Here is a 16,423-nt window from a genome sequence, read left to right on the forward strand (position 1 = left end):
TCAAACCTGTATCCCCTGCATTGGAAGGCGGAGTCTTAACCACTGGACCGTCGGGGAAGTCCCTTGAAATACCTTTTTACCATCTTTTGAGAAACCTCAAAAGATAAACGGTTTTGACCCAAGTGCAATGAAATTTATTTATTTTAAGTATAATTGATTTACAAAGTGAGTTTTATGAATAAATGTCTAATATTGAAGTAATCTTGCCTTTCTGGAATAAATCCTGTGTGGTCTTTTTTATTTTAATGTGTATGTAGATTCTATTTGCTAATACTTTCTTTAGGATTTTTTATTATCGATTCGTAAGTATTAACTGACTACAGTTTCTTTTTTGGAGGCTATCTTTTTTGGGTTTTTGTGATAGTTATATAGAAAATGATTTTAGAAAGCTTTGGACCAAATTAAATATCTTGGGGGGGAGGGTAAATTGGGATATTGAGATTGACATATACACACTACTATATATAAAATAGATAACTAATAAGAACCTACTGTTTGGCACAGGGAACTCTACTCAATTCTCTGTAATGACCTATATGGGAAAAGAATCTAAAAAAGAGTGGATATATGTATGTGTATAACTGATTCACTTTGCTGTACAGCAGAAGCTAACACAACACTGTAAATCAACTATGCTCCAATAAAAATTAATTTTAAAAAATAGCTTAGGAAATATCTGTTCCTTGAATGTTTGAAAGAATTTATTCTCTTGGACCTAACCTTTACTTGCAGGCAGTTCTCTAAAAACTTCTTTAATTTCTTCTGATTTATATTTGTACTCACAGTCTCTATCTCTTCTTTAGTCAATTTTAATTGTTTTTTTCCCAAAAAATTCTTCTATTTTCATTCAAAATTTAAATTGTGTACATTTTTATAATTTTTGGTATAGAGGATAATCACATAACTTTTACAACCTGGGTCTATAGTTATATACTCCAAGAATTTTTTGTCTTTTTCAAAGAACTGGCTCTTGTATTTATCTGAATGTCTGTTTTGAACTATTTTATGCTTTTGTCTGTAAAAATTTATCCTAACTCTTTTTTTTTTTTAAAGCATGAATTTTTTTTTATTAATTAATTAATGTATATTTATTTATTTATTTTTGGCTGTGTTGGGTCTTCGTTTCTGTGCGAGGGCTTTCTCTAGTCGTGGCAAGCGGGGGCCACTCTTCATCGCGATGCGCGGGCCTCTCACTATCGCGGCCTCTCTTGTTGCGGAGCACAGGCTCCAGACACGCAGGCTCAGTAGTTGTGGCTCACGGGCTCAGTTGCTCCGCGGCATGTGGGATCTTCCCAGACCAGGGCTCGAACCCATGTCCCCTGCATTAGCAGGCAGATTCTCAACCACTGCGCCACCAGGGAAGCCCCCTATCCTAACTCTTTAAAAATTTTTTCTAACATTTTCTTGGAATTTTTTAATTTGTATACCTTTTGGAATTATCAGTTAATTTTTAAAATTCATGTTCGATAATAAGAACATTTAAGGTTCTTCTTCTTATTTTTAATATCTAAATAGTCTCTAATCATAGTTTAGTTTCTCTGTGTCCCCAACACTTTGTTATTTAAAATTTCCAGTTGGTTGAGTTGGTTTGATTTTTATATTCTTAGGTTATCAATTTCTACTTTTATTATTTTGAGGTCAGAAGATGTGCCTTTTCAATTTCTATTTATTTTAGGGATTTAAAAATATTTTCTCACTAACCTAATGTATGATATTAATTTGTGCTAGCAAAGATGTTATTATTTATACAATGTAAAGTCTTGTGTAGCTTTAAGACTTATACAACTTAGCAGAGTTGTGAGACAATTTCCTACTACAGTTATGTTTCTCTAAATGTCTTCTGATATTGCAAAAAGGCTTTGAGTATTGTAATGCAGTGTTTTTGGTACATCAGAGTTATTGACAGATGTCAATGTAAATATATTGTCGTAGTCCATTTGGGCTGCTATAACAGAATACCATAAACTGGGTGGCTTACAAACAACAGAAATTTATTTCTCACAGTTCTGCAGGGTGGGAAATCCAAGATCAAGGCACCAACAGATCTGATGTCTGGTGACGGCCTGCTTCCCGGCTCAAAGACGGCCATCAGCAGTCTTCACTTTGTGTCCTCACATTACAGAAAGGGCAAGGATGTCTCTGGGGTCTAAAATAAGGGCACTCATCTCATTCATCTGCCCTCATGACCTAATCACCTCCCAAAGGCCCCACCTCCAAGTACTATCACATCGGGGATTAGGTTTTCAATTTATGAATCTTGGGAGGATACAAAATTTGGGAGAAATTTTGGGAGAATGTAGATTCAGTCTATAGCAATACTTTATCAATGTAAAAATAATATTTGCCCTAAATTCATCTTTGTTCAATATTACAACAGTGACACCAGCTTTCTTTTGTTTTACATTTTTCTGATGTTTGCCATCCTTTTAACTTTTTTGTGACACTTTGTTCTTATTGAATCTCTTATCAATATTATATTGTTGGTTTTGATTTTTGTCCAATTTCAATAGTTTATCCCCTTTATTATAATTGATATAGTTGGTCTTCTGTCTCGTTTTGTTCTTCTGTTTTTTGCTAAATGGACTATGTTTTCTATGCTTAATTGTCTCCATAGTTTTGAAGGTGATACCATATGCTTATTTTTAATTCTGCTAGTATTTTACATTTTTTCAAAAGCATTCTTTTCCTCTTCGTCTGGGCTCTCCTTATGATTCTTTTGGCCCTATTTTCATAAAAGCTGGGTCTTATTTTATTTGAGGATGCCAGACAGTTCCCTGAAACTTTGTTTTGGATAGATATAGCAATAATCACTTTTCCCTTCCCTTAATTCTTCTTGTTGCCCCCCCCTTTTTTTTTCCTCATATGTATATATATTTTTTAAACTTCTTTTTCATTTCCTTTTAAAATTTGTGAACAGGGTAAGATCTGTCCAGACTCAATTTTTTTTTAATTAATTAATTTATTTATTTATTTTTGGCTGCATTGGGTCTTTGTTGCTGCGCGCGGGCTCTCTCTAGTTGCAGCGAGTGGGGGCTACTCTTCATTGCAGTGCGCGGGCTTCTCTTGTGGCGGAACACGGGCTCTAGGCACACGGGCTTCAGTAGTTGTGGCACGTGGGCTTAAGTAGTTGTGGCACACAGGCTTAGTTGCTCCACATAATGTGGGACCTTCCCGGACCAGGGCTCGAACCCATGTCCCCTGCATTGGCAGGCAGATTCTTAACCACTGTGCCATCAGGGAAGTCCTGTCCAGACTCAAATTTATTTTGGAATTGTACTAATCAATCTTTTTTCTTTTCTTTTTTCTTCAGGCAACACTTCCCCAGATCAAAAGGAGCCAACACCTTTCATCATTGAGTGGATCCCAGATATTCTTCCCCAATCCAAGATTGGCGAGCTGCGGATCAAGTTTGAGTATGGTCACCACCGCAATGGGCATGTGGCGGAGTACCAAGAACAGCGGCCCCCCCTGGACCAGCCCTTGGAACTGGCCCCTCTGACCACCATCACTTTCCCTTGAGGCAAAACAAAAGAGTCTTTCGCTGCTAAATTTGCACATCCCCACCCTTTGACAACTTTAAATACTAGTTAGGCACTTAGATGGCTCTGTTCCTTACTGAACTACTCTTAGCTAAGATGCGGTTTCTCAACACATTCAAGTGGATTCTGTTGAAGAAAAACTCTTCTTGTACATAGCCCTTTTGGTGCTGCTGTGTATAGTCTTCATTATAAATTGGGTGGTATTCCTGGCTAGTTTTTAAAGGAACAAAAAGAAAACCAGCCCACATACCTTCTCGAAGAACTCACCTTTAGAGTTTGTTTCAACCTTTTCCTAATTCTCTAAGAAGTTCGCAGCACTTGCCTTACACCAGCAGTGTTGGAAAGTTAGTAATACCCTGGTTAGGGCAGAATGTTGAAGATCATCCTGGCAGAATTCCAGTCATGCCCTTTTATTCTCTTCTCAAAGCACAGTGTCACTAGTTTTTCCAAATTATATCTCATGTTGGCCTAATTATAAAATTATAAACCTTTTGGGAGATTTAGGTGATAGTAAAACAGGAAAAAGAGATCCAGGTGTCAAGGCAGTATTTGACATTTCAAACTAATGCTTGTAATTGCTTGTTTACTTGATTTTTATTTCCTTCTTTACTCTCCAAAAAGTTTAACAGGTGGTAAAATTCAATTCCTGTTTTTTAATTCTTTGATCACAGAATGGAGATACTGAAAGATACAGAATGAAAGCCTGCCTTTAAGGAGAAAAAAGGGAATCAACATTTCCTGTTTGCCTACTACATTCCAGGCATTTTCATTTAGATTCTCATTTGATAATTTTTCTCATTTAGTCCTCATCATTCTTTGAGTTTAGCCATCACCCCTTCTTTTATAAATTTAAACAGTCTCTTTGAGATTAAGTATCTTGCTGGAAACAGCATTAAAAATGTTTCATTTTATTCCAAAGTGCATGTTCTTTCCACTCTGTCATGTTGCTTTATAATATAAATTCCTTATAATTCATTGTCCTTGGGAAGACAAGAAAAGTCCTTAGGTAGGCTTTTTGTTTTGATTGCACATAACAAAAACCCAACTCTAACCAGCTCAGGCAAAAATGCGAATGAATGACCGGTTCATGGACATTAAAATAGGGCTGGCCAACCACCCTGGGGTGGAGCTGGGGTGTGGCTAGGCCTCTGAAGCCCTGCAGCCAGCGTCCATCTGACCCATCTCCACCTCTCCTGAGGCTTCACTCTCTCTCAGCACCGAGCATCTCCTTCTGGTAGGAATTCTGGCTCCTAATGCACCTGAAAGTATGGCTTTCACTTCCACACTAGAGCAGGACTGACTGCTCTACTCTCCCTGATCCAAAGTTCAAAATCCCCGAAAGAAAGGCTCTGCTGGGCCTAACTGGGGTGGGGGTGGGGGAGTCTGTGAGCATTTTAGTTACAAGGGGGAGCTGTGCCCCTACAAGAGGGGGATGGGTAGGCAAATTAAGGGTTGTCTATCTACGACTGAGGAGCTAGCTTGTGTGGAGAGCTCCCAAGTGCTTCTGACAATGGGGAAAATCCTTGAGGAGAATCCAGAGGTCCATGGAGAATTAGACCTTGTGCTGGGCTTTAAAGGAGAGGAAGGTGGGGATTCCCTGGCGGTCCAGTGGTTAGGACTCCACGCTTCCATTGCAGGGGGCATGGGTTTGATCCCTGGTCGGGGAACTAAGATCCCACAAATCGTGCCGCACGGACAAAATAAAATAAAATAAAATAAAATAAAATAAAGGAGAGGAAGGGCTTGGATAGGTATAGAGAAGAGGAGAAATTAAAACTAGGTGAGGCAGAGTGTCTGCCTGAAAAGCAAAAACATCCAAGGAAACACAGTGGTTGGCCTATTCTGAGAAGTCCTTCAACCTGAGTACTTTTGAGGACATCAGTCACAGCTTTTTGATCAAGCCAAACCTGTGAGTGACAGGCAAATCCTGGCTGGGTCTAGCAGTACCTGACTCCAACCACAGGGGCCAGAAGAACCACAGGAGCCGTAAAACACATGGCTGGGGCAAATAATTCACCCAAAGAGGCCCCCACTCAAGTGCTAAGGTCTTCCACCCAGGACCACCCCAGCCCACCAACACAGTTCATCAAAATCTGAAATGGGGTTCAGAGTTACATTGACCTTTTCTACATTGATACCCTCTCTACCAGGTCAAGCATGGTCCTAGGAGTACCAGTAGGGTCGCTGCACCCACTCCCAGCATCCAGACACCTTTGGGACACCATCAGTATTGACCTCATTTCAGACTTGCCCCATGCCAGAAGAGTAGAGTGGTCCTAGCTACTCCCATCAGTCCAGTGCTCTTCAAACCCTGCACCCACCCACACATACTCCCATCTGTACCATCCACTGCACACCCCCATTAGTTGTTGGAATCTCCCAGCTCTGAGGGTTGCCCACCTGCTGCTTTCCCAAGCTGCAGCCACTATTTGTGTTCTGAAGTGAGCAGCGCAAGACCCTCCAGGTCCACACAGCCTCCTGTCTACTGCACAGACAGACGGACCATCCTCAGACTGAGTGTATTGCTGGGTCTGAGATGGATGGCATCTTAACTCCTCCTCCAGGCAACATGGGGGGGGGGGCCCTAACATGATGGGCATCATGAGAACAGCTTGCTATTCCTACACCTAGAACACTTTGGTTCACACCTGCCTCTACCAGAACTGCTATCATCTCAACAGCTTGCTACTATTTAGAGGAGTGATAGGCCACTCAGAGACCTCCAGAAAATCTGACTCCAAGAAGCACCCACCTAAGTGAAGTTCTGTTGGCCTGCCACCTGGCTCTCTCAAGGTACCCGATGTCATCAGCTCTGTGACTTTCTGGGCCTAGCAATCTCCAGTCACATATGTCCACCCCATCTTTCACTGATTCCTGTCATGTCTGATCTGCCAATCACTTCCCTCCCCTCCAGCCCACATGTGCATACACATGCACCCACACCAGCCCCCAGGCCTGGCCACTTACAGAGTGCAACCTGTATATGTCATCCAAGAAGCACTCTGCTGTCACTGCCTGGTGTCCCATGTCAGAAACAGGCCAAAATTTGCCCTCCACTAGAATTCAGAGAAATCCCACTCTATGTGCTGAAGGTGAGGGAATGGGCAGGGGCTGCCCTCTTCCAGCCCTTCGAGTGAATGGACCCTCTCAGACATAAGTCACAGACAACACAGAAAAGTCAGTCACAGAGAACAGCCCTTGTGTCTATTTTTTTGGTGAATTTTCCCAAGATGGACCTGCTTCCCCCCTCAACATACTCCTTTTTTTAAAAAATCTCCCAGATTCCGATTTCCTAGTTTTCTTCCTTCACATCTTGTGATATTTGCTGATACTCCTTACTTGATCCTCTTTTTAGACCCCCTTACAGGGAGTTCCCTGGTGGCCTAGTGCTTAGGATTCCAGGCTTTCACTGCTGTGCCTTGGGTTCAATCCCTGGTCGGGGAACTGAGATCCCAAAGGGCACTCGGCGCAGCCAAAACAAAAAACCAAAACCTCCTTCCTGTCCCTGCCCTCCCACCATCCAGCTCCACAAGCTCCCTTCACATCTTTCTACCATCCCACCTGTATCACCAAGGGAGCAGGGTGACATGTTAACAACAGTTCTTTAGTGTGCATAGGAATCACCCAGGGATCTAGTTAGAAAGCATATTCTCATTCAGAAGTTCCAGGGTAGGGTCCAAGACTCCGCATTTGTAACATCAAGCTGAATGAAGAAAGTTGATGGACTGAAGAAACGCTGCCGGACTGCAAGCCTCACTTTGAGTTGCAGGACCTAATACCTGAGCAGGCGCTGACCCCCACCTTTCACTGGCAGTGCTGGGGTCAGTGACACTCCGCAACTAGTGGCCCTTGCATATAGCCAGGTGTTTCAAGGCAGCATATTAGTCTGGGCTGCTTTATGGCACGCTCCTGCAAACCTGATCCAACTGATGGAGGCAGTAGCCCTGTTCCTAGGAACTAGTTCCCATCCGACAGTTACAGAAGTACAAAGCCAGTCTGCTCCCATATATGTTCCCTGCCGTTTTTCGCCCTTCTCCCCAGACCACCATCTTAAGGTTCAGATTTTAACCCCTGGGTTCAAACCCCCACTCTGCTACCCGCTTATTAACGGTACAACCTTGGGCAAATTATTTAACTCTCTGAGCCCCAGTTTCCTCGTCTGGATGATGTGCAGAGTAAATAAGATAGTCTGTTAAACGCTTATTAAATACTATTACCCTTTTGTCTCGCCTATTGTTCTGCACTTCTCTCTTCTACCGTGTTTTCTTATTTATTTACTTTTGGCTGCGTTGGGTCTCCATTGCTGTGCGCAGGTTTTCTCTAGTCGTGGTGAGCGGGGTCTACTCTCTGTAGCCGTGCACAGGCTTCTCACTGCAGTGGCTTCTCTTGTTGCAGAGCACAGACTCTAGGTAAGGCAGGCTCAGTAGTTGTGGTTCGCAGGCTGTAGAGCGCAGGCTCAGTAGCTGTGGCGCACGGGCTTAGTTGCTCCGCGGCATGTGGTATCTTCCCGGATCAGGACTCGAACCCGTGTCCCCTGCACTGGCAGGCGGATTCTTAACCACTGCGCCACCAGGGAAGTCTCTACGGTGTTTTTCTAACTTAGCTCTGCTTTTTGTCCCTCCTTAAGAGCTTTTGTACTTACACTGCTATACAGCAAGATTAAAGTAAAAGAAAGTCTGGAAGTAAATATGAAAAGGGGTACTGTTATTCCTTATCTTCATATCTTTTCCTTTATTTTCCCCCCCAAATTTTCTATAGCAATATAACTTCTATTGATAAGTTAGAGAAAAGGCAAGGTTAAAACCTTAAAAGAAGGGGCATAATAATCAAGCTTCCACACTGTACTGAAAAAAAGAGGAAGAGAAAGGCTCCCGGCGCCGAGGGCGGGGGCTGGTCACGCGGCTGCCGCCCCCTCGGCTCCGCGAGCTGATGTCAGTCACGTTCTCCTCTCGCCCGCTCCGCCGCTTCCGGCGGGTTTGGTGCTTTTCTTCCACCAGGCGGCGCCGCAGGACGTTCTGTTGCGGACGTCTCTTGCGCAGCCGCATTAAACACCCGGACACGTCACCACCTTCGCGTCTTTTCTGGAGAGCGCGGGAAGGCGAGAGCTGGAGGACGGTGACGTCACCGGGGTTCCCCGCGTGGCTCGCGGGGGCGGGGCCGGGGACGTGGCGCGCGCCGGGCGGGGGCGGGCGGTGGCGCCGAGCGCTGGCCCCGCCAGGACTGACCGGGCCGCACCCGTCGATGATGCTCTGGCGCTGCCTCGTGACCCACTGTGGGGCCGGGGTGGGCCAGGGCGGCGGGCCGGGCTGCGGGAAAGGTGCTGACGAGGCGAGCTGGGAGGGGAGGGGTGCCGGGACCCGGCACGAGGCCTTCCGGAGGTCGTTAGTCGGCCGGGCTCCCAGGCGTGCCCCAGGTGCCTTCAGATCCGCTCTGAGGCTGGGCACCGACTTTCTGGCACCCTCGCGCGGGCGGGGCCGACCCTGGACTCCTGCCCACGGGTCCGCCGGGGCGGCGGGGCACGTGGGGCTGGGCCGCACCCTGAGCTGCAGACAGCGCGGCTCTGCGGGGAAGGAGCAGCTGCGTCCGGGGACCCGGGCCCCTCCCGTCTTCCCGGTATTGGCCGAGCCTCGCCCTGGCTGGCCTGCCAGGTGGGGAATGAGAGGGAGCGTGGGCTCTGGCCAGCCTGTTTGCCCTGAGCGAGTCGTTCATATCTCTGTCGGTTTTCTCCTTTGCAAAATACCCACTCCACAGACTCACTAGTCTGTGTCTAGCACGTGGTAGTCGGTCAGTCAAAATACAAAAATTGCTTTTCCACTTTTTCTCACCGGGTCCTTAGAGCTACTTTGCAGGGGCATTAATCCCAGGGTAGTCCTTAAAACAAAAGGCTTTGTGTGGTTCCCTGTACTGATTTTTAATGGACAGAAGCTTCCCTTTTCCTAGCATGAGCTCCACAGCCTGCCCAGTGGGTTTGGAGGAAAAGGCATAGGGTTCATCCATGATCTGATGAGTTGAACCTGGGGTCTGGTCAGAATTTAGGGAAGGGTGGTTAGGGGGATTTTCTCTGGGCCCAAGCATCTGTGATACTGCTGAAGTGAGAAGCCGCAGGATTTCCTGCTGGGAGTCCTGTCTAGGGCACACTCTGCCTTGTGGCACCCGTCAGCTGTCTTTCTCCTCTAGCTGCCCCTTCCTGGAATTTTTCATCTCATGTTACACTGCTATGGGCAAGACATCTTTCCTGGAATGGCCCGAGCCCTGGGGACAAGCTAGCCTCCAGTAGTTTATAGGAAGTTGGTCTGAGTAAACAGAATGCAAGACTATCTCCTGGAAAGAAGAAAACTGATATATCTTGGAGTGCTTATTTAGCATGCATCGGAGACTGTATTTGCCTTTTCACACAAGTTACCTCATTAGATTCCCACAGCTGGTCGTGTGAGCTAGGTGGAATTCTCCCTTTATATAGAGGAAGAAACTGGTTCAGCAGGGTAAATGGCGTGCATCACATCTTACAGCAAGAATATGGTAGACGAAGTGCTCTCAGAGGCCATACTGAAGTTCCACTGCAGGACTCTGGCAAGAAAGCGGCAGTACCTAGTCAGCCCTTTTCTGGGGTATGAGAAGCTCAGGACCATCTAGAAGGTATGAGTGAAGGCATATTACACTAAAGGCTTCCCCTCCGTATCCCCTGTCTCTTGGCCATCCCTGCCATTTGTGTCAAGGCAAAACCAGGTTAAGCGATGGATCACTTAAGGGTACCCTTTGAGACTCTAGAAACCCCAAAAGTCAGAGAAAGATCAACCCCACCCACATACTTTGCCTTGGTCATGGATGGGTTAATGGAAGGACTCTTGTGTATCACACTTGGGCCTTTTTTTAGCACCATCTGGCAGGAGCCACCTCTCCTGCACCTGCTCTATCTGCAAACCATTGCTCATTTGCCAGTCAACGGTGCGAAGGGCAGAAATGTGGTGCCTGTGTAAGTTAGATTCACTGTTACCTCCGGGGTGGGGGGGGTCTGTGTTCTCTGTATTATGTCCTGAGAATGGCAGCCCATACTCACTGCTAAGTTGTACGTGGAACTGCAAGAGACAAAAGAAAGGCAACAAACGCAGAAGTCCCCTCTCCACTTTCTTTTCTTTTCTTTCTTTTTGTAAATTCTTGAACTTGGCTAGAGCAAAAGGTAGAGAAATTCCCAAGATAAGGTAAACTAATAAGGGCCCAGGTATTTTGGAGTCATTCCTCAAAACCCAGGGCTTTGTAGGTAAATACTCCTTGGTTTTGAGCAAGGCAGATAGCTTTTGTGTTTTAGATCAAGAGAGCAGATGAGCCTCATTAGTTGACTCTGGGCCACTTTAAATGGAGGGTGAGTTTCTTTTCTTCCTCTTTGCTGCCAAAGCAGTCCTTTCTATACTGTCATAGGAACTTACTGAAATCTACAAGGCATGGGCCCTCAGGTGCTTATTTGGAGAAATGTCTTCTATTTTGTCAGTGTAGCTTGTATACCTAAGTGACAGGAAATAAGTTTGCTTTCAGACCAGTAAAACCCACATGTAATGGATGATTAGCTCTCCATGAAAGTAAACCTAGAAAGTGTCTGTAAATTTGTTGCCCAAATGTTTGAGGACACTCTGAACACTAATCAGATGTCTGGGAGCAATCTCAGGAAGGAAGGGCTGGAAGGTGGTTGTAATTTAGGTTAAGTTATAAAGCAGTTTGGAGAACTGAGCAGAAGGGACTTGGCCATCCTCTGAAGTAAAGAAGTGGGCCTGGTACTGCCTGAGGAAGGGCAGGTCTTGACTAAGGGGACTTGAGCGCTGTGATTGCCTTGGTCCGACTGCTCCTGTAGCAGGGAAGGGGGGCCCTGCCATAAAGGAGGGAGGTGACTTTAGGTCGGTTACTTTTGTTCTGAGTGCCTGTTTACCAAACACTCTTTAGCCCATGAGGAAAAGATCAGCTAGTCAGGCCAATTCAAGCATTCCAGTCCATAGAATGTCCACTGTTCCTTGGTATGCATCAGTACATTGGCATTTGGTTTATATGCCCTGCGACCTCTGTGTGAACTTGGTTAATAGGTGTTTGAGAGGTGGGTCCCTTCACATGGGCCAGCCTGAAAGTGTTAGGCCCAGATCTGGGTCCTTGTTCAGTTCAGCAAGATAAGCACTGCTAAGTGGGGATCTGTGGGAAAGAGGGTAGAAGGAAGGGGAGCAGGGGCAGGAAGCCAGCTTTGCCAAGGAAATACTACCCTTGTCTTATTGTTGACCTTCCTGTTGCAGTCACATTCAGGAAAATTATATTATCAGCATAAGGCAGGAGGTGCTAAATTCTAGATGAGTGATGCAGGCATTGAGTGCTGTGGTTTCAGAGGTAGGGGAGATTACTGTAGGAGGTTAAAGGATGGTGCCACCGAAGAGTTCGGTAGGACTTGACAAATGGATACGATTTCAATAGGTGGAGATGTTGGAGGTGGAGAAGAAATACCCACTGCCGTTTCAGTGAAGTTCCCCTCTAGAGCTGATGTAAAATACATGGTCATCTGATCTCTTAGCTGTTAGCCAAAGAAAAAACACTGTTGTGGCAGAAGAGGGAGTGGTAGGCTCCAGAGAAAAGGAAGGGAAATCAACTGTTCATTCAACAGTTTGTTCGTTTAACATTTATCGAGTTTCTACTATGTGCCAGGCACTGAGCTGTGTCCTAGGGATATAGAAATGAACAAAACAGACAAAAGCCCTACCCTCAAAAAGTTTACATTCTAGTGAGGAGAAAGAAAGACTATGAAAGGAAAGAAGGGGGGCTTCCCTGGTGGCGCAGTGGTTGAGAATCTGCCTGCTAATGCAGGGGAGACGGGTTCGAGCCCTGGTCTGGGAAGATCCCACATGCCGTGGAGCAACTAGGCCCGTGAGCCACAACTACTGAGCCTGCGCGTCTGGAGCCTGTGCTCCGCAACAAGAGAGGCCGCGATAGTGAGAGGCCCGCGCACCGCGATGAAGAGTGGCCCCCGCTTGCCACAACTAGAGAAAGCCCTCGCACAGAAACGAAGACCCAACGCAGCCAAAACTAAATAAATAAATAAATAAAAATTTTTTAAAAATGTATTAAAAAAAAAAAAGGAAGGAAGGAAAGAAGAGACTGAAGGAGGGAGGGAAAGAAGGAGGGTTAGATGAAGGGCTATACAGTATATCAGATGTGCTGTGGAGAAAATTAAAGCAAGGGGTGGGGAGGTTGGAGGATGTGCTGAGGTGTTTTTCTTCTAAATTTTTAATGAATTATGTGCAAGCTAATATAAAGGTAAAAGTACACATAGTCTTTGATCATTTTCTGTGAGTTGCGGGAGCTGACCAAGTTGTGACCGAGGAGATAAAATTTGTCTGTGAATATGACTCACTGCCTGGGGAAAAATAAGCCACGATCTATGAATGGAGCACTTCTTCTGAAAGCCAGAAAAACCAGGTGCAATGATAGAGGAAAACAGACTTGTACCCTAAACCCCTAAATATAAACATCATGGTTCTAAGAAAATAGGTGTTGACCTCGTGAGATGTGATAGAGCTAAGCGGGGAAGAGGAAAGAGCTAAAGAAGCACCTTCTATGCTCTTTTTCCTGCTCAGGGGGTGGGGGGGGGGAGGGGAGGAAGTCAGGTCTTGAGACAGGGTGGCTGTGGAATCTGCAGAGACCACATGTGTTTCCTCAGGAGGTTCCCTGTTCACAGATGGGGCTGTGAGGCTGGAGATACGAAGTTGAGGAGGGATCTCAGCCTGCCCACCTTGTGTGTCACAGCACTGTTTTCTGACCAAGGCTTTCAGAGCTATAACGTTTATCATACTCCTTCTTGGTGCCAGATGTGAAATTGGGACGAAAATATTGGCATTCTGAAGATGTTTTGATGGCTTATGAGCATGATAAGACAGAATAGTCAAAGAGGTAGAAGCTTGTGGTTGAGGAGGGAGAGATTAAAGGTGGATAGTGTGACTACGAGTGTTAACAGTACCCACTGGAACAAGGCTGAGGGATGTACAACAGGGCCTCAAAAGTCTACACTGACCTGCAAGTGTCAAAGTCAGTAGTCATCTCTGTTCTTTGAAGCTGGGGAAGTGGGTGTGGCCCGTAACTGAACTTGGCTCGGCTTACATTCCTGGCTTCACCTCTCCCCTCCTCCCCCCCCCCCTCTGTTAATGATAAGGTCGGGGGAGAGTTAAAGGACTTCCTCTGTTGGTGGGGGGGTGTTCTTGGCTATCTCTCTTCCTCTCTAGCTCTGGCCTTGGGCAAGTCTCTCTCCCTCTTGGAGTTCTGGCTTCCTCTTCTGTGCAAGAAGGACTTGAATTGATCCCTGTTGTTCCCTTAGACATTCTGTAAAGAGATGGGGGCCTCTTCATTTATAACCCAACCTGTTCATGTGGACAGAGGTTGGTCACTTAAAGATAATCAGGTGTCCTTCTTTTCTGAACAGTGTTTTCCCTTTTTGCTTCCTCTGCACAGAAGAGGCAATGGGTATAAGCACAAGAGAAGTTCTGTGGGGACCTGAGAAGTGGCATCTCGCCCAGACACAGTAATGGGCAGTGGAGACCACCAGCTTTATAGTCTCAGTCTCTGGTTTTGAAGAATCTTCAGGTTGACCAATAATTTCTGCATGTGGTCTGGCAGTGCCCATGAGACATGATAGATATATCCATACTCTTTGATCTAAAAATGGCAGCCCCCTCTCTCCTATATGATGTACCCATCCTGTGTCCACCCACTTCTTTCCACTCCCACTGGTACTACCTTAGTTCAGCCCATTTTCATCTCTTACCTCAATCACTGCAGGTGCCTCCATGGTCTTCCTGCCTCCACTCTAAGCCTCTTCAAGTCTTCCCCGGATATGCCTGTGTCCTGTGCAGACCTGGTCATGTTACTCCCCTGCTTAAAACCCATCAGTGGCCCCTCATTGTCTTCAGATATTTATTGGCAATTAATATGTATCTACCAGTGTCTCTGAGCCCCATGGGGGACAAAAACGAACATGAGACCCAGCCCCTGCCTAAGCATGACAACAAGAGCCTTGGTCACCTGGTTCTAATTTCCTCATCCACCCTCATCTCTTCCACCCCACCGTCTATTCTCCATCCGCACAGCCATGTCTACTCTCTCTCTTCTACCTTTGCGCATGTTGGTCTCACTGCCTGAACATTCTTTCCTTCCCCTGCTTCCCGTGGCTGGCTCGTGTTTACTCTTCAGGTGTTCAGCTGAAGCATCACAGTCTCTGATCACTCTTCCCTAACTCTCTTTGTGCCACCACGTTTGGAACAAGGCAGGCACACTCTGTGCGAACATCCACATACTGCCTTACTGTTAAGTGTTGGTGTTCTTGGCTCTCCACCATTTGACCGTAAACTTCTCAAAGACGGGGATCTGGGTCTTACGCACCTTTGCATTCCCAGTACCTAGCATAGTGCTTGCAACCTCAGAGGTGTTCTATGAATGTTTGTTGAATGAGTAAATGAGTAAATTAATTAATGTATGAGTGCTCTGTGTGATCCGGAGCTTGCCATGACAAACCTGGAGAACAGGGCCCTGGCCTGCACTCTCCTTTTAATGGGTCCTCTTTTATCTTGCAGTTCTCCCAGGGAGATGGCTTATAGTGTTCAATATGTAGCCTTGTACTGTTATGCTGAACTGAACTGTTCAATGCGGGTAGCAGAGTCCATGGGGCAATGGGGAATTCACAGGTGATCTTCAGAATCACAAGCAAAATGGGGCCTTCCGCCTTCCGCTGTAATGCTTGTACCCTGAGTTGGTCAAATCTTTTTTTTTTTTTTTGTAACAATTTCTTTTCTTTTTTTCTTTTTACTTTTTTGGCTGCATCGGGTCTTAGTTGCAGCACGCGGGATCTTCGTTGAGGCGTGCGGGATCTTTCGTTGTGGCGCACAGGCTTCTCTCTAGTTGTGGCATGTGGGCTTCAGGGCCCGTGGGATCAGTAGTTGTGGCGCTTGGGCTTGGTTGCCCCGCGGCATGTGGGATCTTAGTTCCCCGACCAGGGATCGAACCCACGTCCCCTGCATTGGAAGGCGGATTCTTTACCACTGGACCACCGGGGAAGTCCCCGAGTTTGTCAAATCTTATTGTAAATTTGGTCCAAGGCTGTTTAAGTCAGGGCCCTGGGAATTCCGTGGTGGTTCAGTGGTTGGGACTCTGCGCTTCCACTGTAGGGGGCGCAGGTTCGATTCCTGGTCGGGGAACTAAGATCCCAGAAGCCTTGAGGCACAGCCAAAAAGAAAAAACCGACAGGGCCCTGCTGCTCAGGATCCGTACATGGAACCTTCCCCAAGCCGCATTCCTTGAATCAATTCATACCCCCCATGTTCCCGTGTTCTTCTTTACCTGGAAGAAAATCTACCTGTTACTAATGGAAATGGGTTATTTTCATACCTGCTTTTGAGCTCTCTTCTGCAAGCTGACAGATTTCTGAGATTCTCAAGGACACAATCTGGCAGTTTCCCATCTGTCAATTAGCTTATATTTTTCAGTGACAAACTGTGTTTCAAGCCAGGATGTCCTGACAGGAAACCTGAGAAACACAACAGTCCTTCCTGCCAGTGTGTTTTGTATGTATCTGTGGAAGCCACAGTGGTGCAGTAGCTTCTGGCTGCTTCTTTCAGTCTGTGGTGTTCCTTATTCTCAATCCGGTTGGGGTTTTCCTCTGAGAATAAGCCAGTACAGAATGGACCTCATGGTATCATTCGTGGTGATGCTGTACACTGTGTAACAGGAGCGGGCCTGCAGTCTCCGTGGGGCCTTCTGCCCCGTGTTCCCAGCAAATTTAGCAGCGCTCGCTCGATGGCAGTGTTCTGGCCCAGCACCCTCAGGGGAGGTATATGGTATGGTTCTGGACACCTGAATCCCTGCCAAGCTCA

General features: G+C 46.1%; 1 protein-coding gene across 9 annotated transcripts in view; it reads left to right on the plus strand.

The window, feature by feature from the left end:
• Window positions 1-4,457, plus strand: part of LOC309643329 (uncharacterized protein C2orf42 homolog) — a 49,584-nt gene extending 45,127 nt beyond the window's left edge. For all 9 annotated transcript variants that reach the window (XM_082426027.1, XM_082426029.1, XM_082426030.1 and 6 more), the window contains one exon: window positions 3,311-4,457. In XM_082426027.1, the coding sequence (XP_082282153.1) occupies window positions 3,311-3,519 (209 nt within the window). In that variant the 3' untranslated portion in view covers window positions 3,520-4,457. The remainder of the gene's footprint in view (window positions 1-3,310) is intronic.
• The last annotated feature ends 11,966 nt before the right edge of the window (window positions 4,458-16,423 follow it).

The sequence above is a fragment of the Balaenoptera physalus genome (assembly GCF_965194825.1).
Source record: "Balaenoptera physalus genome assembly, chromosome: 15".
NCBI classification, from domain to species: domain Eukaryota; kingdom Metazoa; phylum Chordata; class Mammalia; order Artiodactyla; family Balaenopteridae; genus Balaenoptera; species Balaenoptera physalus.